Source organism: Gopherus flavomarginatus, chromosome 2 (genome assembly GCF_025201925.1).
Source record: "Gopherus flavomarginatus isolate rGopFla2 chromosome 2, rGopFla2.mat.asm, whole genome shotgun sequence".
NCBI classification, from domain to species: Eukaryota; Metazoa; Chordata; order Testudines; family Testudinidae; genus Gopherus; species Gopherus flavomarginatus.
In genome coordinates, this window is record NC_066618.1 from 73,926,716 (window position 1) to 73,950,918 (window position 24,203).

The 24,203-nt window shown below is 37.0% G+C and overlaps 2 protein-coding genes across 9 annotated transcripts in view; one reads left to right on the forward strand and one right to left on the reverse strand.

The window, feature by feature from the left end:
* Positions 1–1,636, forward strand: part of RARB (retinoic acid receptor beta) — a 674,993-nt gene extending 673,357 nt beyond the window's left edge. For all 3 annotated transcript variants that reach the window (XM_050938490.1, XM_050938491.1, XM_050938492.1), the window contains one exon: positions 1,440–1,636. In XM_050938490.1, coding sequence (XP_050794447.1) covers positions 1,440–1,636 — 197 coding nt within the window. The remainder of the gene's footprint in view (positions 1–1,439) is intronic.
* A 1,279-nt stretch (positions 1,637–2,915) lies between these two features.
* The window catches only part of TOP2B (DNA topoisomerase II beta), a 119,406-nt gene continuing 98,118 nt past the window's right edge, over positions 2,916–24,203 (reverse strand). For 5 of the 6 annotated variants that reach the window (XM_050938293.1, XM_050938295.1, XM_050938294.1 and 2 more), the window contains 15 exons: positions 23,876–24,010; positions 23,166–23,366; positions 21,204–21,399; positions 20,988–21,079; positions 18,923–19,078; positions 18,691–18,774; positions 13,202–13,399; positions 12,702–12,846; positions 10,531–10,689; positions 8,589–8,793; positions 7,697–7,779; positions 7,248–7,358; positions 4,847–4,969; positions 3,641–3,738; positions 2,916–3,402 (listed from right to left, as the gene is read on the reverse strand). In XM_050938293.1, coding sequence (XP_050794250.1) covers positions 3,241–3,402; positions 3,641–3,738; positions 4,847–4,969; positions 7,248–7,358; positions 7,697–7,779; positions 8,589–8,793; positions 10,531–10,689; positions 12,702–12,846; positions 13,202–13,399; positions 18,691–18,774; positions 18,923–19,078; positions 20,988–21,079; positions 21,204–21,399; positions 23,166–23,366; positions 23,876–24,010 — 2,148 coding nt within the window. In that variant the 3' untranslated portion in view covers positions 2,916–3,240. The remainder of the gene's footprint in view (positions 3,403–3,640; positions 3,739–4,846; positions 4,970–7,247; positions 7,359–7,696; positions 7,780–8,588; positions 8,794–10,530; positions 10,690–12,701; positions 12,847–13,201; positions 13,400–18,690; positions 18,775–18,922; positions 19,079–20,987; positions 21,080–21,203; positions 21,400–23,165; positions 23,367–23,875; positions 24,011–24,203) is intronic. The other variant, XM_050938296.1, reaches the window with a different exon arrangement.

Below are 24,203 nucleotides of genomic sequence, written 5' to 3' on the forward strand. Positions count from 1 at the left end.
AAATGTCATACTGGGTAAAACAGAGGCCTCTTTAGTTAATTGTCTTTTATCTGATAGTGGCCAATACCAGATACTTTAGAGGACGGTATAAAGAAATGTCAGTATATAATTAAGGAACAACCTATAAAACAGAAGGCAAGTTTCTTCCTATCCTATTGCTGGCTCATGCGCTGAAGTGTAGAGGGCTTATTAGCCCTTTTTTATTATAATGCTTTCTAGAGTGCCAATGCTACATAAAAATACAATGAGTTCAGAGGAAAGTGGTGCTATTACCTACAAAGTTTCCAAGTACTTTAAACTACAGTCTCAGGGTATTTTATTGCTTAGTAGAGTACAATCCTCTTGTTAGGAGGGATATGATATGTTAAAGTAGTTTCTATTTCATGGCATATTATGACTTCAGGTTGGAAAGAAGTCGGTGTTTAATCTGTGTTTTTCATATTTACAGTTTCTAGCACTGTATTTTGTGGTCTCTTATATTTAAAATGTCAAAAAGCCTGTGTCTGTTTATCATCCTGTTGCAGAGGTTGCTGTAGTGTTGAAGGGATTAGAAACAAAACTTTAGAGTAAGTAGGGAGTGATGTTTTCTTATTTATTTTTGTAATCAGCTATAGGACATCCCGAGGAACAGACTAGTGGAAATACTTGACATGAGAATGTGTGTATGTAAAGCAACTCCAGCAAAAATATCAGAGTGCACTCTGCTGCTAAACAAATAAGATTTTCTGAAATTTTAAAATTAGGAGCCTTATTCTGATCTCATATTGTTGTAAATCAGAAGTAAATGGCATAATCACAAAGGAAAAGAGCTGAATCAGGCCCTGTGCTTTAAGACAAATTTTGCCCTAACATAATATTTTACATCGTTTGCTGCTGCAATATATGCAGGGGAGCTAAACTGATTATAGGTCAGGACATGCTCCTAGTCCTTTAATTAAATTTAGTATTTTGTAGTTTTACCAGTTTGGATGATTCTGAAGCGACATTGAAAATGGTTTTCTTTTTCTTTTAAAAAAAAAAAAAAAAAAAAAAAAAAAAAGTTACTGGTCAGTCCCTTTACCCATTCTGTAGCTTGTATTTGCTGGTATCTTTTATTTTGAAACTTCACAAAATGTTCAGAAGGAATTGATCTAATATTGCTTTTTAGTGACAAATAATTTTGACTATTTTTAGTATAGTTAAGTACAGCTTTTTTTGCACTACTACAATTTATGAAATATTTTGCTTATAAAACCTTGTGCAATTCTGAAGGACATAAACAAACCACTGACCCCAAAATCTTGTAAGCAAAATATTTGATATTTTAAACTCCTTGTCTGTCATCAATTTATTAAACAGAAAGATTTCACTGTCTTGAACTGGGATTTCTGAAAGTAACAGTATTAATATGAACAGCCACACTACTGGTAACCAAAAGGTTTTTTCTGTTGTTTTTAAAGGTGCAGAACGTGTCATTACATTGAAAATGGAAATCCCTGGATCAATGCCACCGCTTATTCAGGAAATGTTGGAGAACTCTGAGGGACATGAACCACTGACACCAAGCTCCAGTGGAAATACAGCAGAGCACAGTCCTAGCATCTCACCCAGCTCAGTGGATAACAGCAGTGTCAGTCAATCACCACTTTTGCAATAAGACATTTTACAGCTACTTTAGACATTCCTAATACCTTATGTACAGGGATGAAAAAAGCAAGAAAAACATTTTTACTGCTGCTTAGTTTCTGGACTTAATATATATATTCTATTAAAACTCAAAAAGGACCAAGACATTTTCATATGTATCAGTATATTACTCCTTGCTGTTTAAATTCTTAAAACTAGAAAATGTTTGAAACTCTAAATCAGCCATTTCAATCAGCAACAAGAAACTAGTTAAGCTTCTATTTTCTCTTCTGAACAACCAAGACTGCATGGTGACAAGACCAATCTCAAACTTTAAATTCTGGTTACATTTCTGACTTTGTACATACAAATGTATGGCTCTACTTTCTATACTGGATGTTTGGTGCTTTCCTTTTTTGTCTTGCATATCTAAAAGGATCAGGACATCAAGTTTATAAAAACTGGACTACTTGTACATGTCCAGATAAGAACATTTAAAAATACATTCTGATTTAGTTAGTATGAAACTGTGTCATTGCTCTTTTTGATGCCCTCAGTTTGCATCTCTTATTCCATCTCCTTCCCCATAAAAGTATTCAAAAAATACTAGCAGAAGGGACTTCTGTATCAGTGTAACTACCAGATCAGTTATTCAGATGTTATTTGTTCTACTGTTAATGTCACTTTAAATTTTAAAAAGTGGTTTATTACTTGGCTGATGACATATCTACACATTTTTTAAAAAACTACAATTTTTTTCAGTGATAGCCTCCAAGGCAGAAACACTTTTCAGTGTTACCATGTTTTTGTTTACTTGTTCACAAGCCATTAGGGAAACTTCATGGGGATAACCAACAGGCTTATTCATTACCTTTGAACTGGTGAGTCTAGTTTATTTCTTTAAGAAACTGGGGCCAGGAGTTGGGCTTTTCCCAACATGCCTGATACCAGCGGGCTACCACTAGGACTTCCAAAATACATGGGAGAGAGAATCTGGCTTCTTGACCTTGTTAAATCACCATGAATCAGAGTGAAAACAGTGGTAAACTGATTAAAAAAGTGTCAGTTTCTTAGGTTTCATTTAAAGCACTAGTGGATTTTTTTTTATATATATATATATATAAATATATTCTAGCAAGTCTGTGATGTACTTTCACTGGCTCTGTTTGTACATTGAGATTGTTTAACAATGCTTTCTATGTTCATATACTGTTTACCTTTTTCCATGGAGTCTCCTGGCAAAGAATAAAATATATTTATTTTAAAACTGTGTAGAAGCAGTACCTGTAGTCCAAATCTTCACACAAGACTGACAGTTTTCCATTTTTAATGTTTAAACTTCATTTCAAAAAGCAGGTCTGCAGTTTGCAACCATGACAATTAAAATGTGTGCTTTAGCACCGCTGCCTAAAACATTTCTACGAGCCAGTCAGACAAATACATAACATTTCAATGAGTAAAAAAGATCATAAAACTGTAGGTGTAAGAACAAAATGTTAAAATGCCTACACACAATAAAAACCATCAATTACATCATCACAGAAAATAAGTCAAATGTACAAAAGTCTGCGACAGAAGGGACAAAAGGACAACACAAGATATTTGTTGGAAAATGTTTGTGTGCTCTTTGGGCACTTAATTAAACATAGTAAAATCATCATCTTCATCAGACTCTGCAAAATATTTCACTTCTTTTCTAGCCCGACCCATCCGGGGCTTAGATGCTGGTTCAGAAGCAAAGTCTGATTGAAAGATGTCTACATCTGAATCCTGGTCAAAGGAGGCTTTCTTGAATTTCTGAAAGAAAAAAACCATGCCGCCATAAAAATACAGAATTCTGGCATTCACATTGGAAACAAACATTCCTATAACATCTAGATTCTAGACCTATCTAAAACCTCAGTTCAGAGTAATGATCAGATTTAGACATTTTAAAATATTGTAAAAATGCTTCATGTGATACAGAAAATAATAGCCAGATATCATGAAGCCAAACCTTGTCCTTTTCATGCAACAACAGACTCTCTGAACTGACCTTGCTTGGGGCTGACTTGGGTGTTTTCTTCCCAGGGTTGTATTCACCTTCATTTTCAGAACCAGATGCTTTCCTTTTCTTGGACCCTCTACCCTTTCCTGGTTGAGAAAAAATAAAATAATTTTACTGATATTAAAGAAGTGACATTGCTTGGTGTTCTGAATATTAGCAGATCTATTTCTAAAACAGTTTAATTTCATCCAAAGGCTAAAACATTCTACAGTTTTCTACCTATAAAAAATGTAAGTAAAATGCTACCGTTCTGCCACTCCAATGTGTCTCACTTTCTGTTTCATACCTTTAATTTTGCTTCTGTGAAACTATCATCTTGTCATAGGAATCTCACTCTTGCATTTCATGCACTCAGTTCAAGACAGGGCAGTGCTCTACTAGATCTACAACTGTTGGATCTCTGAGGCAGTGGTAGTTAAATGAGATCTCCACTCTCCTTCCAGGCTATCCATGACCAACTGTCGTCATCATCTATTTAGCAGAATTAGTCTGATGTCTCATCACTGAGGCATTCTTTACATGTAGTCTCTGTGGCTATTCTCTTCGGTCTTCTGTGTTGTATCTACTTAGATCCACTCCCTGATGGTTGAGATCTCCTACTATAAAATTCTATTGTGGCCATAGTGTGAGGGATGAAAGCTGGTTTCTCACTGAACGGATTCAAAGGGCCAAAACCACCTACACTAGGTGAGCTTTGTTTTTGTCTTTTACTGGGAACATGAGGCCCAACAGTGAAAATGGTATCTGAAGAATAAAGGTTCCTATAAGAAACATTAGTAATAATGAAGAAATAGAGATTTTGTGCCATTAAATGAATTTCCATAAAGTACAGTTCACTTAGCACCATTTTACAACATTGTCTATTGTGGGAGGTACCAATAGAATGTGTAATGTTGTACCCATGAGAAACATCTCATGGCTGACTAGTGCATATTAGGAAATGAACACAGTTTTCATGACACTTGTTTCTAGTTTTAGGAACAGTGCTGTTTTTTCATTCACAAAACTCAATTTGACCCTGTGTTATACAGAGAAGCTGAGAAAGTCAATTCACTTAATACAACATGCTTGGAAGTGTGAGCTTTAGTGGTGATAGCGTAATATTAGTAAGATGTAATGTAGTAAAATCCTACAGATATGTATCTATAGTAATTATATACTAATCCTAACAATGCAATGCACAAAAATCCTTACCTTTGGGTGGTGCAGTCTTCTTTGGAAGGCCAAATTCTGAATCTGAATCAGAGTTTATAATTTCCATCTTCTTCCGCTTGGGAGATCTTTTAGGTTTAGGGGGTATGTCTGAAGCTGGTTTTGCTGTTCACAAAATCAGATATACTAAAGTGGCTGAATTCACATATTAGGTTAATATATCTTATAGTTAAGAAGATACTAGGCACTCTGATTATAGTATAATTATCACGTAGCACAGGGGTAATCAATTACTTTTTGTCAAGGTCCAGATTTCTTGGTCAAGGTATTGTCAAGGTCCAGACTCCAGAGAAAATAATACAAAAACAATAATGATACTGATAAGTAAATAAAAAGATATCACAGTCCGTTCAAAAGCATCTGGCAGTCTGGATTTGGTCCATGGTCTGCCTATTGACTACCTCTGATGTAGCAAATGAGTAAGTGAGAAGAATTTTCTGTACTTGGGAAAATTATGCCCCTTATATTCAGGCTGAAGCTTTCTCTCTGTTGCATTAGCTAGAGGTCAATTTTTTGTCCTCTTTGGAATTAGCTGCATCAATGAGATTGGAGCTCAAAAACTGAAATGTTTTAGTGAAGACACCTGTGTTTTGTGCAGAAATCACTCTCTCATAGCTTTGTTTTAAAGTCTAAAAACAGATATTTGTTTTTAAAGACAATGCATCCCTTCAGTTCTGAAAAACGTTAAAATTGTCTGCATCCACTTATAGAGTCTTCAAGTGTGCATATTTCTTTTTCACATTTATGGCAGCTGAGAATGTTAACCTCAGAATGGAAGAATGTTCTATTAGAGCAAACATTTTTCTTTCAACGTTCAGTTTCACTGTTTTAGATTTACATAATAAATTAATAATAGTTACTATATTTCACAAAGCCCAACTGTTTGTGGAGCATGTCCCAAAAAATGACATTCACTGCCCTGAAAAGTTTATAGCTGCTATCAGACATGCCAGGGACTTGAGGGGAAGGATGGGATGACAGCAGTAAGATAATGTAGTAATTTAGTGAGGGCTAGTGAACAGCACAGCAGAGAACATTTTTCTGTTTGAAGGAGGATATGAAAAAGGAGGGATAGCAGGAAAGAGAGCCTACGGGACTACTGGGGGTGAAATGGGAGGCAGGGTACAGAGGCTGGTATCATGAAGGAGTAGATGAGCTGGGTGAAGGAGAAGGGAAGGGAAACAACATGAGAGACAAAGGCAGAAAGGTATGGAGGGGCAGAGTTGTGCAGTGACTTAAAGGTAAAGATCATGTGGAGGAGAACCTTATTTTTCACCATTTTAAGTTAACGTGAGTGGTAAGGAAAACAAGTATCTCATCGTTCACTAAAGCCAAGCTAGCAAAACACTTAAGTATGCATTTATAATAGCTTTGTTAGAGTGGGGCCTAAGTCTCTTACCCTTAAAAGAGAGATCCTCTCTCACTGCACTAGAGGTCCAATACCACACGAGATGGAACACATAAGGAAGGAATTTGCCCAGGAGGAAAAATAGCCCGTGGAGACACAGCTCAGAATGGAAATGGGAAGCAGCGACACAAGTACCACTATGAGAGAGTTGCCCAGAAAGATCAGTAGCCTTGTGCCTCACTTCCTCTTCAGAACCATGACTGATAGAACTGAACCTCCTAATGAGTCTTGGCACTGGCCAACAGCTCTAAAAAAATCCAAATGTCACTGTAGGACCAGATCCAGCTGATGGACATACACTTATATGGGGACAATTCACCCATTCTAATTCTCTCTGCAGCACATGCAAAGGCCTTGCAAGAGACCAATTCTGTAATCCCCACTGAAACAAATGGGGGACCTCCAAAGCTTCAAGGAGGGCCTCATCCTCAGAATTCCTAGTATCCAAGAAAGACAACTATGCTAAGTGACACTGACCTTAATCTCCAATTCCCTACCAGATTCAGAGAATCCTGATGATTCTTCCTTGGTGCTCATGTTATCTTTTATTTCTCTTAAGAAATAGTCATAAGAGAAGTGCTCTGAGCCTTTTGATTAGTTGTTTGCTCAGCCCACTGGAGAAGACTTCAAAGCATGAGCACCTTGGAGTGACTACTTCAGTTTAAAAGTGCTGGAGCTGACTGATATGGACCTAGAGTTTCACTCAGGTCATGGAGCCTCTAGTTCATAAACACCAATCTAAATTTTAACACTAATCCCAGACCTGGAAAGAATTAGGATGTGTGATCACAGTGGTCAGTGAAGAGAGAGACAGACTAAGATAATTAAGGAGCTGGAAGAGGTTTGTACCCTTTACTCCACACCACTGGGTCCCAAGGAATGAACTCCTATTATGGGGATCTGCAGAAGTCATATTATGTAGGAGAACTAAGCTTTCACTAAATACGTTGGTTTAGTATAAATACAGCTATTTACCTTTTTTAGCAGCTACTGTTTTACTTTGAGTTTTTTCTGTTTGTTTCAGGGTAAAAGAAGATGAGAAAACTGGAGCAGAATCCTCTTCTTCACTGTCTAGTTTTGTTGCATCTAAAAGAAAAAAAAAAGTTCAGTACATGATGTAAGCATATACATTGACTGCATGATTTAATTCTACTAGATATAAAATGTATTTGATTCCAGTTAAAATTAAGGCTATGAAGAAAGTACACCTGACATTCTAGAGAGCCTGTAAGGACACTGCAACTTCTTCTTATCTGTGATAATCCAACAACTACAAAAACTTTTGGCATATGCTTTGTTTTTCTAGCATTATTCTGCCCAGATTTACAGGGATTTTTCTGATTTGACCAAATCTGACCAAACAACCTACAAAGTCTGAGTGAGGGAATGTGTGTGTCTCTATAGTGTTAACTGAGTAAACATACCATCATCTGTCTTCTGAGAATATGATGGAAATGAGAACAGATTTCCAAAATCTTGATTCTTCTTCTCGTGAGATGTTTTTCTACTTTAAAAAAAATGAAAAAAAAACCTGTATATGCATTGTGCTATATACATTCTACTGCACAGGCACTGTACGATACACTTCAGAGATTAAACTAGTATTGTAAAATATATAGCACTTTTGCTACCTCTTTGCAAAAATTTACCACTATATAACTACTCAGCCAAATTTTTTGATCATTTGACATTATTGGAGAATTTCAGGTTTGCTATTTTTTCAACCTATTTTGTATACTAAAACTGAGGCGGGGGCATGGTGAGAAGCAGAGAAACTTAGCAATGCCATTTGGCAAAGCAGCACCTTCAACACTATAGTAATACTTGGGCCAAACTATGCTTGCTTCCACATTGGTGCATTGGAAAGGTGAGAATATGCTGAGAATCCCTTTCCTGCACTCAATCCACCTGTACAGGAAGTACTCATAAGGAGGTTGCAGATGCTGTTTAGGACATATGGGTGAGGATAAGGTTAAACTAGTTCTAGGTTCCAGAGATGGCATGTCTGTATGAGACTATCCCTCCCCAGTCTCCAAACTCCGGGAACAGGGGGTGGGGGTCAGGAAGTATTCCTAGAACACATTATGCTTCACTGACACACTCAAGTGAGATGCACCTCCACCCCTCCCCAGCAGGTATAATTTAGCTTTTAATATGATCACTGTATGTATATTATTAATATGTTAATCCATTGCCCAATTGTCCCCAAAATGATCTCCATGTTTCTGATTTGAGATGGGCCAAAATCACTGGCTCTAAAGAGTTATCTTAAATTAAAAAATAATATTAAAGAAACTATTTGGTTACCGTACTTACTCTGGAGAAGGTTTTGATTTGACTGGAGAGAAGTCATATTCATCTTTATCTAAACTGTCTGATGGAACAAACTCATCCTCTCGGTCATTTATGACTGGAGATGCTTTTACTTTCAGTTCATCTAAATCATTATTATTGTTGGCATCATCGTCATCAGCATCATCTTCCTCTTCTGAGAAATCAAAAGTATACTTGGGTCTTTCAGCTAAGAAAAATGGAAAGCATTTCAATCTAGTTATTATTTGTATTATGGTAGCATATAGAATCATAGAAGATTAGGGTTGAAAGAGACCTCAGAAGGTCAATTAGTCCAACCTCCTGCTCAAAGCAGGACCAACCCCAACTAAATCATCCCAGCCAGGGCTTTGTCAAACTGGGCCTTAGAAACCTCTAAGTATGGAGATTCCACCACCTCCCGAGGTAACCCACTTCAGTGCTTCATCACCCTCCTAGTGAAATAATTGTTTCTAATATCCAACCAAGACCTCCCCCATTACAACTTGAGACCATTGCTTCTTGTTCTCTCATTTGCCACCCCTGAGAAAAGCCTAGCTCCAGCCTCTTTGGAATCCCCCTTCAAGTAGTTGAAGGCTGCTGTCAAATCCTCTCTCACTCGTCCGACTAAATAAGTCCAGTTCCCTCAGTCTCTCCTTGTAAGTCATGTGCCCCAGCCCCCTAATCATTTTCGTTGCCCTCCTCTGGACTTTCCAATTTGTCCACCTCCTTTCTGTAGTGGGGGGGGGGGGGGGGGAAGGGCGCAAAACTGGAAGCTAGTGCCAAACAGAGGGGAATAATCATTTCCCTTGATCTGCTGGCAATGCTCCTACTATTGCAGCCCAATATGCCGTTAGCTTTCTTGGCAACGAGGGCATACTGTTGATTCATATCCAGCTTCTCATCCACTGTAATCCTCTGGTCCTTTTCTGCAGAATTTTGGATTTTGTTATATCTTTGCTTGCTAGATTGAAGAGCCTTCTGTCAGTGTCCCAATGTGCTAGTCACTTCACAAACAAATAATAAAATAACGGAGTATGCAATCTATGTTTATGGCAAGATGCAACAAGTAGAAAAAACAAACAAATGGTGACTTGGGGGTTGAAAGGACAAGGTAATAAAATTAACAAATTTTGCATAAAAAGCAGAAATCACAGCTTGCCAATGCCTAGCCACTGTCAGATGGCATTGATTAGTATCTACAGAACACTACCATCTACATTCATCTCTTAAAGAAGGATGTGAAACCTCTCTCTTAAGAGGGAACATAAATAACTGAACCCATCTCCATTCTTTATCATTATAAAGCTTGAGCAAACTGTTCCTAAATCCTTAAATTTAAGAACAATTTTCAGGATACATTTCTCAGATGCTGTCTCACTCAGACTGTAGTACGTTCATATATCAGGAGCTAAATATTTTAGAACAGATTGTGGTTTTTCTTTTGGTAGTTTTATAGTACTCTGCTGCTATTACCTAGTTAAAATATATATATAATGTAACTGGTTTGTAATAGCTGAATCTTGTTTCCATTTACCTGTTTCGTGAGGGTTTGGTTTTGTTTTTTTTCTGTTAACTAGGAAGTATGGAGTTCTAGCAGCTGCCAGTCCACACTGCAAAACCTACTATGGTAAACAGTTAATTCCAAGAAACATTCATCTCTTACGGAAGGATGTGAAACCTACTTCTTATGAGGGAACATAAATAACTGAATGTATCTCCTTCTTTAATATAAAGCTTAGTGTTTTAAGCAGAATTTTAGCAGTATTTACAACACAAGCTATATGCAGGTTATCAAATCCCCTATTCAAAGTAAGGAAAGATCAGGATTAAAGATATTCTGAGAGGCATATTTAAGACTTAAGTTTGCATATTCTGTTCATACAATAGTTCACGTACAGTCATTCTATAATATACACAGTGCTGCTTTTACAAAAAAACTGAGTACCTGCAGCTCTTCTAAGCAAAGAGTCCCTTGGAATAATCACAGGTTCATTTTCTTCTAAATCACTTTCAGACTTGGATTCATCATCTGACCAAGGGTTTCGTTTCTTCACTTTTTTTGCAGCGGATTTTGTGGAAGATGGTGTTCTTCTCACCCTGGTACCTACAATATAAAGTAATACTTAGAATGGGGTGGGAGGGTGTTATGGGGCGGGGGAGGGACACAGATTTATGGTGTCTTTTCTTATTCTTTATAATGCCTAAAATTGGCTTCCTACATTTTTGTAAAAGCTTTTCTGAAAGGAATATCATGTTCTCATTTCCCTTTTCTTCCTGAAGGACATTTACCCATCTTTGAAGGTCTGGGTGATACAACTTCACAGAAGATGGAAGCCCCTTCTCTTACACACATGCCTCTCCCTCTCTGTCTTTTACTTTCTCATTTTGCATTCTCTTTTTTGTTTGTTTGTTTATGTAGTAAGATGAGGCCCTGAAACATAAACTCTTGTATCAAAGGCCCAGTCTGAGGCCTGAAGCCTGAACCAAAGTACTTCCAGGCATTGCTAAGCAAAAGCTGGGCTGTGCACCAGAGGCAGGCCCCACTCATAGAAGTTGGTGAGAAGAGGGCTGCTAGAAGCAGGTGCATCCACATATAAGTGCTAATAAGAGGAACTTGTGCCAAGATGGCATCAGAACTCTCCACAGAGATAACAAGAAGCAGACAGGTGCATCTTAAAGGCAGAGTCAACAGGCAGATGGATAGATCTGTTTGAAACAACATGATCAAAGAGGGAGACAGCCTCCAATGAGTCAAGGGGCTGTACCTCAATACGTCAGTAGAGATGACTAATCTGTCCTGTAACCATATAAAAGTAGGTCCCGGAGTGCACATCTTTGTCTGACATAGGGGGCAGTGGAAAGTCCTGCCACTGACTGAGCCAGTCCATTGCCAGGGGGCACAAATTCATATTATGTCTTGTAGAGTCTTCGGGAAACTATTACTGGGCTTCGTTTGACTATAAACCTGGCTTGGGTTCCTTCCTATCTTATTCGAGTCTGTGGTCTTTGGGGGTTCTCTGTGTCAGCTATCTGCGCAGAACCGGGACAGCACACAGAGGGAACACGCACGCAGCTGACTGTTATCATTATCGAACAAGAGCAGAGGACCACACCAGTAGCTACTGACAACAGTTTAGTTTTTTACAATCTATTTTTATTTTCTCTTTTTTCTTTCCTCACCTATTTCTTGTATCACTAGAAGGTTACATGCTGCTCAGGACACAGACATCCATTGGTTATTCTGTGGTACCAAGACACAAGGTCTGGCAACTGAGTTGTATGTTTTGAGAACAGACATGCATAGCCTGCGCACTGAGCTGCTTCATGACCCTGCAGCTCTGTATGCATGAACTATGGCCAGTGGTACTGGGACCACTTCAAGAATGTGGCAGATATCCAAAAAACTGCTTCTTACTACTCACAGCAGCACATTTGATCTTGAGAGTCATGGTGCTTGTCTAGACTCTGGAAATCCACAGCTGTTCTAAGTGCAGCCTTGCCTCCCTGCTCTTCACCTCTACCTCTGCCATAATCTGGCAACCTCAAAGAAGTTCCTTTTTTATAATTAAACAAACATATTTTTCTACTCTATTTATACTCTCAAAACTTAAGCATTCTGGCACAATTTTTTTAAAATCATCTTTGGAAAGAGACAAAACCTGGAAAAACTCAACTCAGTAGTGGTATTTTTAGAAAATTACTAGTTACTAAAACCAGGGGGTTAGAATGGATATGATTATGCAACTAACTATAGCATTTACTACCTCGCCTGCTGTCATTGCTACTGTGCTACTAAACTATGGCATAGCTTTTCTAAAGCACTTGGACATAACCTGAGCATGAGAAGGATTATATAAACCTACATAGTGGTAATTATTATGGAATGTTTCTCCTGTGGTAATGCTTTTAAAAATTCATATGGTCCCTTCTCGTACACTAATACAGTATAAAACAAAAATGGTATGTTTAAGATTCTGACAGCCTCTAACAAACTAAAGATACAAAAAAAGTTGATAATATAATGAACATAAATATAGTACGTAGCTTTGGCCAGCTGTATATCTTAATCTTATATAATATGTAATGAGTTTAATTACCAGTGTGCAAGTAACTTACCAGGCTCCTTTTTCTCCCTCTTGGGTTTAGGAGTTTTAGACACTGAGACAGATGTATTCAGTGAGTCCTCTCCACCACCCTCTGCTGGGGTTCCACCAAACTCCTCATCAAATTCCATTTTTATTGCTAGAGAATCAAGATCACCCTAAAAATTAAAAAGGTGGTGACAAATCTGAAGTGAAAAGAATAGCAATACTGTGTGCTTCAGGACCAAACTGTAATATATTTATTAGTCTTTGCCAAAGAATAAACAGGCCAATACTGAGACTTGTTGGTGAAAAAAATAGCTGTAAGCAATTACAAGAAGCTTGCCAATATAAAGCAACCAGACATTTAGTGCTTTCCTTTTTGTAGACTGTGGGCAATATAAAACAAAAGTGTCTTTATAGTACCATTGGTTTAGTGGCTTGGATTCTTCCTGTGCTAACTGGTAACATAAAAACCAGTAGCACTTCCTACAGAACTAGCATGAAAATGATAAATTAAATACTTTGACTTGCCTTCTTCTTCTTTAGCAATTTCTTACTAGCATCAGCTTTCATAGCAGATGTAACCTGTGGAACTATTCTTCTACCAAATGGGGATGGCATGGTCTCTTCTAACTGAAGTTTCTTCATCTTGGGTTTACCAACTTTACCCTTTATTGGTTTGCCAACCATGCCAGCCAAAATATCTTCTCTTTCTTGAGCTTCTACTTTCTAATGAGCAATAAGGGGAAAGAGAGATATAAGTAACTTGTTAAACACAATTCATATAGACTATAAGGACAGCAGAGACCATTGGGACCACCTAGTTTAGATGTTCTCAAAGGAATTCTCTGAATTAGTTTCTGCTTGAACTAGAGCATCTCTTTTAGAAAAACATCCAATCTTGATTTAAAAACTTCCAGTGATGGAGAATCCACCACAACACTTGGCATGTTACTCAACAGTCAGTGACCCTCGCTGTTAAAAAACTGCGCATTATTTCTAGTTTAAAATAGCCTAGCTTCGACTTCCAGACACTGGAATTTGTTATATCTTTGCTTGCGAGATTGAAGAGCCTTCTACTATTACATTTTGGTTCCCCACATAGGTACATATAGCTTGTGATCAAGTAAACCTGTAACCTTCTCTTTGATAAGCTAAATAGATTAAGCTCCTTGAGTCTTTCACTCTAAAGGAATGTTTTCCAATTATCTAATCATTCTTGTGATCTTCTCTGAACCCTCTCCAATTTATCAACGTCCTTCTTGAACTGTGGCTGGATACAGCTGTTGCATCAAATACATATGTAATATAATACTCAATATTCCCCTTTTTATACATTGAAGGATTTCATTAGTCTTTTTGGTCACACTGGGAGCTCATGTTCGGCTGATTTTCCACCATGATGCCCAAGTCCTTTTCAGAGTTACTGTTCCCAGGTTAGAGGTCCCCATCTTGTAACTATGGCCTATATTCTTTGTTCCTAGTTGTATGACTACATTTGGCTGTATTAAAATGCACACTGTTTGCTTGCACCCAAAATACCAAGTGATCCAGACTGCTCTTTTTCAGTGCCATTTCCTCTTCATTACTCACCTCTCCCCTAAACTTTGTATCATCTTTATCAGTAATGTTTTTGTTTTCTTCCAGATAATTAATAAAAATGTAAATAGTGTAGGGCCAAAAACCAATCCCTGTAGAACCCCACTAGAAACACACCCATTCAATGATGATTTCCTGTTTCCAATACAATTTGAGACCTATTACTTAACCAGTTTTTACTCAGTTTAAGGTGAGTCATGTTAATTTTGCATCATTCTAGTTTCTTAATCAAAATGTTGTGCAGTACCAAGTCAAATGCATTACAGAAGTCTTAGTATATTGCATCAACATGATTATCTTTATCAGTCAAACTCATGATCTCATCAAAAATGATAGTTAGTTTGACAAAATTAATTTTCCATAAACTCATGTGACTGGCATAATTATATTACAATATATTAGATATATCTGAGAACTAGCTCAATTCCATACACATTAAAATTTTGAGCATGTGAGGATTTTCTGTGCATTACAGTTAAGCTCAAAATTGTCTTTTTAACTTTTGGAATTCCAGATTTCATCTAATTCCGGACAGACTGATCCAAGTGTAGCCTAGAACCACTTGAAACTTGACTTTACATTCAATATTCAAGGGTAATTATTCACAGTAGTAATTCAATAAATCACTTCTTTCAGTTTGTTCTTATTGCCACAGGTATGAGGAACAGAAGAAAGAGACACACTGAGCAGATAGTATTTTGCATGAAAAAGGAAACCTGGGATAGGATCTGCAATTAACATGTAAGTAAAGAATCTTATAATGTGAGCTATACCTAGCAAGCGACATAAAAGGCAATAAGAAGGGCTTCTATAAATACATTAGGAACAAGAGAAATACTAAGGAAAGTGTAGGTCCACTACTTAGCAGGGAAAGGGAGCTCATAACAGACAACAGCAAGAAGGCTGAGGTATTTAATGCCTATTTTGCTTTAGCCACCACTAAAAACAATAATCATGATATTGTAATTGTAATATTAATAACATGGGGGAAAGAACAGAAGCCAGAATAGGGAAAGAACAGATTAAAAATATTCAGATAGGTTAGATGCATTCAAGTTTACAGTGCCTGAAAGTCAACCTCGGGTACTTCAGCTGAAGCAATCTTGGAACCATTAGTGATTATCTTAGAGAACTCATGGAGGACAGGTGAGGGCCCTGAGGACTGGAGAAGGCCAAACCAAACGGTATCTATCTTTAAAAAAAAGAGAACAAAGAGGACCCAGAGAATCATGCATCAGGAAGCCTAACTTTGATACCTGGAAAGGTATTGGAACAAATTATTAAACAACTAATTTGTAAGCACTTAAAGGATAATAGGGATATAATAGTGAGCAAGGATCTGTCAAGGACAAATCATGCCAAACCAACCTCATTCAGACTTTGACAGAGTTACTGGCCTACTGGACAGGGGTGAAGCAGCAGATGTAATATCTCTTGATTTCTGTAAGACTTTTGATACAGTCCCCCAAGACATTCTCATAAGAAAACCAAGGAAATGTGGCCTAGATTACGTTACTACAAGGTGGATACTCAACTAGTTGAAAGACCATACTCAGAGACAGTTATCATCAATGGCTCACTGTCAAACTCGGAGGACATATCTAGTGGCGTCCAGTCAGGATTTGTCCTGGATCAAGTACTTTGCAACATTTTCATTAATGACTCAGGTAATGGAGTGGAGAGTATGCTTATAAGATTTGCAAATGACACCAAGCCGGGAGGTGTTGCAAGCACACTGGGAAGACAGCATTAGAATTCAAAATGACCTTGACAAATTGGAGAATTGGTCTGAAATCAACAAATGAAATTCAATAAAGACAAGCTGAAAGTACTACATTTGGGAAGGAAAAATCATATGCACAAATTCAAAATGGTTAAGAACTGGCTAGGGCCAGGCATTAGTACTACTGAAAAGGATGTGGGGATTAAAGTGGATCACAAATTGAATACGAGTCAACAATGTGATACATCTGCAAAAAGGCTAATATTCTGAGGTGTATTGACAGGAATATTGTATAGAAGACACAGGAGGTAAATGCCCCACTCTACTAGTGAGGCCTCAGCTGAAGTGTTGCATCCAGTTTTGGGCACCACATTTTAAAAAAAATGTAGACAAATTGGAGACAGTCCAGAGAGCAACAAAAATGATAAAAGTTTTAGAAAACCAGACCTATGTGAAAAGGTTAAAAAAATGGTCATGTCTTGTATTGAGAAAAGAAGACTGAGAGGAGACTGGACAACAGTCCTCAAATACATTAAGAGCTATTATAAAGAGGATGGTAGTCAATTGTTCTTCGTGTCCACTGAAGGTAGGAGAAGAATGGACTTAATTTGCAGCAAGGGAGATTTAGGTTAGATATTAGGAAAAATGTTCTAACTATAAGGACAGTTAAATACTGGAACAGGTTTCCAAAGGAAGTTATGAAATCCCTGTCACTGGAGGTTTTCAAGAACAGATTAGACAAACACCTGTCAGGGACTGTCTCAGTATACCTGGTCCTGCCTCAGCATGGGGGGCAGGAATAGATGACCTCTTGCAGTCCCTTCCAGCCCTACCATCCTATGATTATATGTAGGGCTATCAAGTGATTAACAAAAATAACTGCGATTAATCATACTGTTAATATTAGAATACCATTTATTTAAATATTTTTGGATGTTTTCTACATTTTCAAATATGTTAATTTCAATTACAACACAGAATACAAAGTGTACAGTGCTCACTTTATATTTATTTTTATAACAAATATTTGCACTGTAAAAAACCAAAATAAATAATATTTTTCAATTCCCCTATTACAAGTACTGTAGTACAATCTCTTTATCATGAAATTTGAACTTTGGGAGATAATGCTGCCAGCTTCTTGTTGACAATGTCATCTGAAAGTCAAAAAAGGCATTTGCATGGCACTAGGGTGACCAGACAGCAAATGTGAAAAATCAGGACCGGGGGATGGGGGTGGGGGAGGGGCAGGAGGTAGGAGAAGGAAAGGAGGCAAATAGGAGCCTATATAAGAAAAAGACCCCAAAATTGAGACTGTCCCTATAAAATCGGGACATCTGGTCACCCTACATGGCACTGTTGTAGCCAGCATCGCAAGATATTTATGAGCCAGATGCGCTAAAGATTCATATGATCCTTCATGCTTCAACCACCATTCCAGCGGACATGCGTCCATGCTGATGATGGGTTCTGCCTGATAACAATTCAGAGCAGTTATGGACCGATGCGTGTTCATTTTCATCATCTAAATCAGATGCCACCAGCATGCACAGTTGATTTTCTTTTTTGTTGGTTCAGGTTCTGTAGTTTTCGCATCAGAGTGTTGCTCTTATAAGAATTCTGAAAGCATGCTCCATACCTCGTCCCTCTCAGATTTTGGAAGGCACATCAGATTCTTAAACCTTGGGCCCAAGTGCTGTATCCATCTTTAGAAATCTACCATTGGTACCCTCTTTGCATTTTATCAAATCTGCAGTGAATGTTTCTTAAAACAAACAACATGTGCTGGGTCATCATCTAAGACTGCTATAACATGAAATACATGGCAAAATGCGGGTAAAACAGAGCAGGAGACATACAGTTCTCACCCCAAGGAGTTCAGTCACACATTTAATTAATGCATCATTTTTGTAACAAGCGTCATCAGCATGAAAGTATATCCTCTGGAATGGTGGCCGAAGCATGAAGGGGCATACAAATGTTTAGTATATCTGGCATGCAAATATCTTGCAATACGACTACAAAAGTGCCATGCAAACACCGCACTTTCTGGTGACATTGTAAATAAGAAGCGAACAGCATTAACTCCTGTAAACGTAAACAAACTTGTTTGTCTTAGCAATTGGCTGAACAAGGAGGAGGACTGAGTGGACTTGCGGACTCTAAAGTTTTACATGGTTTTATTTTTGAATGCAGTCATGTAATAAAAAAAATCTACATTTGTAAGTTCAGGATAAAGAGATTGCACTGCAGTACTTGTATGAGGTGAATTGAAAAATACTATTTATTTTATTTTTACAGTGCAAACATTTGTAATAAAAATAATATAAAGAGAGTACTGTACATTTCGTATTCTACGCTGTAATTGAAATTAATATATTTGAAAATGTAGAAACATCCAAAAATATTTAATACATTTCAATTGGTATTCTATTATTAACAGTGCAATTAAAGCTGAGATTAATTTTTTTAATCACAATTAATTTTTTTGAGTTAATCACATGAGCTAACTGTGATTAACTGACAGCCCTAATTATATGCTGATGAAAGAAAACAGCCATCCTGGCTTGACGTACCAAAAGATTTCCTGTTCCCAATTTATTGTACATTATTTCTATAAATGCTTTTTAAGGAAAACAATAACGATTAAAATGTTAATTCTTAATAAAAACGTATTCATAAAGATATTTAAACATACATCAAGCTCTTCAATGAAAGCTGCTAAATCTTCTTTCCAGAGATCTGAAGGAGACTTCCTCCTGAGGTCAGTGAGTTCTCTCCCCTAAAACATAAAGGTAGTATGTAGCAATTTACGTTACTAAACAATATGAAGAATACCAAACTTGAACATTCACAATATAAATGCTTTATATTAGATCTAATGATGCTGATGAAATGGTTTCAGAATGGTTTTTCCACAATTTTCAAACCTTTGAATCTCTCTGTTTAATTAGCTCTTCTACTTTCTCCTTAGTAAGACACCAAAGAGACATGTTTAGGATGTAGTTAAAATCAGGGCCTGAGGTAGAGCCTGAAGAAGAGGAGGTATCATCATTCAGATTCTGTGTTTCTTCCTCTTCTGCTGCCTGCAATGAAATCATATTAAAACTGTAATTTCAAATTATGATTTTACACATACTTTAAGACTATAAAAGAGACTAAATAAGATGGCAGTGCATTCCAATCACATTATACAACTGTCTCTTTTGGGAGGGACACTAATATTTTAGTTGTTATCTGGAACTGCTTCCATAACCAAAAGGTGTTATGAATTTTAGTTTTGGAGGGAATCAACATTTCTCCTTCTCTTACTAGAAATTCTATTATTAAATACCAAACACCAGATGTATAATGGAAACATGATGATATATTATATATAATTAAAATATGGTAGCAATAAGTAGAAAATAATTAAAACACACACACACACAATATATAAAACAAATAAAAATAAATAAATTGAATTAAAAATATTTAGATAAGTAAATAATTAAACAGCCAAATTCAGTAGCAGGACTGAAAAATAACTGTGATTAAAATTAAAAAACTTTTTCATACGTGATTTCTAACATTTAAAAGTTGGAGGAGAAAGTGAAATAGACTATGAATCATTTTAGAGGTCGAAGAGTTCTTAATCGTCTTACTCTAATAAGTTACTTCAAATAAAACACTTTAAAAAATGAAATACTCTAGTAAATTTGATCCTCACTTATACATAACTAAAAAGAACAAAGATAATATTCATTTTGTATTCCAAAGGTCCATCTCTCATATTTCTCTTAAGCATAAATATCACACTGTATGCTCACATGAACATAGTGTCAGAGAATGATAAGTCATGAAAGCATGGGTTGCATCAGTAAATTCAAGTGTAATACTCTGTAAATAATGTCTGAGGCCTAATTATTGTTCCTCTGAAAATTATTTTCACACAGGATTAGAAGGGGTGGGCCAGGCAGGCCAATTAATTCCACAGGCTGCACCTGGATGAGGACTCAAGGACCAGGAAACTAATTAGAAACAGGTTCAGCCATGCAGGAATAGGCAGGTTGCTGGCAAGAGAAGGGGGCTGCTGGGAAAGGCTGCGGAAAGGCTGCAAAAAGGCATGCAGCAGTCACTCCCTGGCGAGAGGGATGAGGGTTTGGAGCTGGAATACCTAGAGTAAGAAGATGAACCAGGTGTGGTAGGAAGCCATCCAGGGAAGGAGCAGTGAGGGCTGAGAGAGGAAAGCCCAGTACTACTGAGCTGAAGGCCCCTGGCCTGGAACATGGAGTAGAGGGCAGGCCCAGGTTCCCCGTCCAGCCGCTGACGGAGTGGCATCATGGGGCAGTGAGAGGGAAGACTGCCTAGGACTGCTAGAGAGAAGGGACTGCAACCCTGGAACGGGGGAACACTGGGTGACCCGGCCAGAGGGCTGAGTCACAAAGAGGAAACTGTAAGATGAAAGAGGACCAGAAAGGAATTGCAGACCTGTGTGAGACAGAGAATGACAGCATGCAAGCTGTGGAAGGGAGCACTGACCTTAAGAGCTAATCCCTAGACTGACTAGGAGGAGGGGTCAGACCAGCAGTGAGAGGTGCACCCCATGACAAATAACTGTGAATTTTCTCCTTTTTGTGTGTTTAGATTTCAAGTTTGAATTAGCCCAGTTTTGTGTTTTTAATTTATCTACATGCAGGAGAGTGATATGTGGCAATGTTCTTTCTTAGTTAATTTCTCTTCAAGATACTAATTTAAATGGTAAACTGGCAAAGGGAAGGGGAGAGAGAGAGAGAATCTTTATTTTTTTATTGTCATTAACATACATGAACAAAAAATATAACCATTTAAATTATGCAGATGTTTATAGTTCTTAACACTAACCTGTTCAGCATTCACAATTCCACACAAGAATAATAAATCTTATCCATAACTATAAAACAATTTCCACATCTCTCCCCTACAAATACCACATTACTTAATCTGCAAAGAATCAAGAGGGACTCAGATCATTACCTTTTCTTGTGCTTCCTTCCAGGCTTTCACTGGGTCAGATTCAAAACCTCTCTGGACTAACATTTGAATCAAATCTCTCTTTGATCTATTCTCTATGTGTGAGACACAAAATAATGTTTGGGTCAAGAAAACTGATGCCTTTTTTTCTCTGTTAGTTTGATCTAAATTACTTCTCAAAATGTTCTAACTTTTAAGTTTTACAATTTTTCTTCTTACCGATGGTAATTTTCCCCTGTATCTTCTCTAGAATGAAGCGAGCTTGATTGTTAAGCTTGGTAGATTCTGCCCCCAACATTCCTACAAGCCACTCCTTGCGCAAACTATAGTAATTTAATCGTAAATCAAAGAATTCCTTCAGAATATCTTGCACAGTTTCATACTTCTTCAGACATCCCATATGATCAAATAGCACCTACAGAAGATGCAAACAAAATAATATTTTGTAAATTACACTTTGTTAAAACACCACATAAGTGTGAGTTTATGTATAGTCTAATGTTACATATACACACACACTATATACAGAGTTGGATTTTTAAAAAGTTTCTTACAGAAAGATCATGATCTTATTTACAGAGATGTAAATCAAGATTAACTGCAGTGACATCACTGTAGTTGTACCTATGTACAACTGGTAGGAGATCAAAATCAGTCCCTAATGTACAATCATACAGCACATGAACATGCATACAGTGATAGAAACAAATCCCATCCAGCTAATGCACTAATATTTTCAAACACTATTTGAAATATTTATGAACATCCTTGAATTTAGCAGAGGCATTTAGGGCCTAATTTTATCTATCTATCTAGATATGAAGTAGTGCAGTCAATTAATCGCAGTTAACTCAAGCGATTAACTCAAAACAAATTAACTCAATTAAAAAAATTAATCATGATTAATCACAGTTTTAATCAAGCTATTAAACAATAACAGAATACCAACTGAAATTTATAACTATTTTGGATGTTTTTCTACACTTTCAAATATATTGATTTCAATTACAACACAAAATACAAAGTGTGAAGTGCTCACTTTATTATTATTTTTCATTACAAATATTTGCACTGTAAAAAAAGATAAATTGTATTTTTCAATTCACCTCATACAAGTACTGAAGTGCAATCTCTTTATCGTGAAAGTGCAACTTATAAATGTAATTTTTTTTTACATAATTTTATCACTCAAAAGCAAAACAATGTAAAACTTTAGCGCCTACAAGTCCACTCAGTCCTACTTCTTGTTCACCCAATCGCTAAGAAAAACAAGTTTGTTTACATTTATGGGAGATGCTGCTGCCCACTTCTTATTTACAATGTCACCTAAAGAGTGAAAATAGGTGTTCACATGGCACTGTTGTAGCTGGCTTTCCAAGGTATTTACATGCTAGATATGCTGAACATTTGTATGCCCCTTCATGCTTTGACTTGTAGATTGTTAATATAAAGATATTATATTAAACCCAGTTTCAGGTGGGTTTGTACTTGGCACAAGTCAGCTGTGCCTCCCCTGCCACTACCAGTGCTACAGAGGCAACACTGCTATTTATACACACGTTAGCTCGATAAGAGCTAGCACAAGTATACATGGACAAGCAGGGGAATTGCCCTCTCACTCGTAGTGTACAGATGCAGTGTAAGGTAAGGAGGAAAGTAAGTGTTCATATGAATAATATATTTTATATTTAAATGGTATTGCCTAGCCGCACAGCTTCTGGGTGAAAAGAAATTTGAACTGTCTAGCTGGCAGAAAAAAAATTCAGTTACTTCAGGCTAAAAGATATCTGAACTCTACAACGGATGTGTTTCTTCTGAGATCTACTCAATATTTTACAGCCATTGAACCAAATTATTATTGTTATTCTATAATGACAATATGATATTAAATACATTTTTAAAGTATACAACATTGTCCAATGCACCAGATTTTTCTGATGAAGCTTCAAAATTCAAGTTACACTGCTCAAAATGAATGAATAAGCCAGACACAAATCTGTTGCATCACAGAACTAACAACTTAAATGCACAGTAATTCTTTTTGTCAGTAACAAAACGTGAAAGTGATGTGTTATGTCATGTATTGGACCAATAAAGTGCCACCAGCAGGCCATCACAAAAACAGGTGAGCTCACAACAAGCTACCGTAATGATTCTGGTAGTCAAACATAGAAAAGTTACCATAGAATTACAAGTAAGACTTGTTTGAAGTTTAAAGACTTTGTGCAATCCAGCAGCTTCTGCTTGAGCAAGTTTTTCTTCTGTCATTTTCACAACAAATTTCACAGTTGTATCAGTATGGTACTCTTTGTAATCGGAAATTAATGCTGGAGTTTTTTCGGTCCCATTCAACATAGGTTCTAGCACTTGTTCTTTGTATACCTACAAGAAAGATAGCAAACAGTAGAAATGAACAACAAAGCAAGAATTGTAATTCCTCAGCATGGCTTAACAATGCAAATGGATATGCTCTAAAGTCACACAACATTAAGGGATTACAATGCTCTGTGTCACCAAGAGCCACTTGGTAAAAAAAAAAAAAAAAAAAAAATCATTATTTGAACCTTTTGACAGGACAATCTGCAGAATGCAGACCAAAACTGGCACCAGTCGTGCAGGCATTTGATGTCCCTAAGCAAAGGATGAATGGCATGTTTGAAGACATACAGAGGATTGTGGATTAATTCAAGAAGAAAAAATGGTATTCCTTACAGTACAGTACAGTAGGTAGCCTGACAATAAACACACCTTCTACTAAGGCCAAGCAAAAGGAAACCCATGCTTTGTTTCCTGAAATACATACTACCACCAGCCTGAAGAATTCATCTGAATAGGTGATTAAGTAGTCTAGCAAATTTGTCTTAAACTAAATGTATTTCATTGTTACTAACCTGGGTCCATGTTCTAACTGGAAGCTCTGTAATCTCTACTGTATTCCTGTCCACCACAAATATTTCACCACTAACTGCATACTGATTCTGACCAAGTTCCTGGATCGTTCCTTTAAAATTTTTGTAGTTTGGAAGCTGCAGGTGCAAGGAATAATACATATTAATAATGTTCTTCAAAACAAAAAGTTGGGAAGAATTATTTGTTTCATATAAAGCTGTAAATTTACAACACCCTTTACAATACACTGCAGATATATTATAGTACAAATGAAAACAAACATATTAAATGGTGGGAATATATTATAATCAGAACTTTTTGTGAACAGGT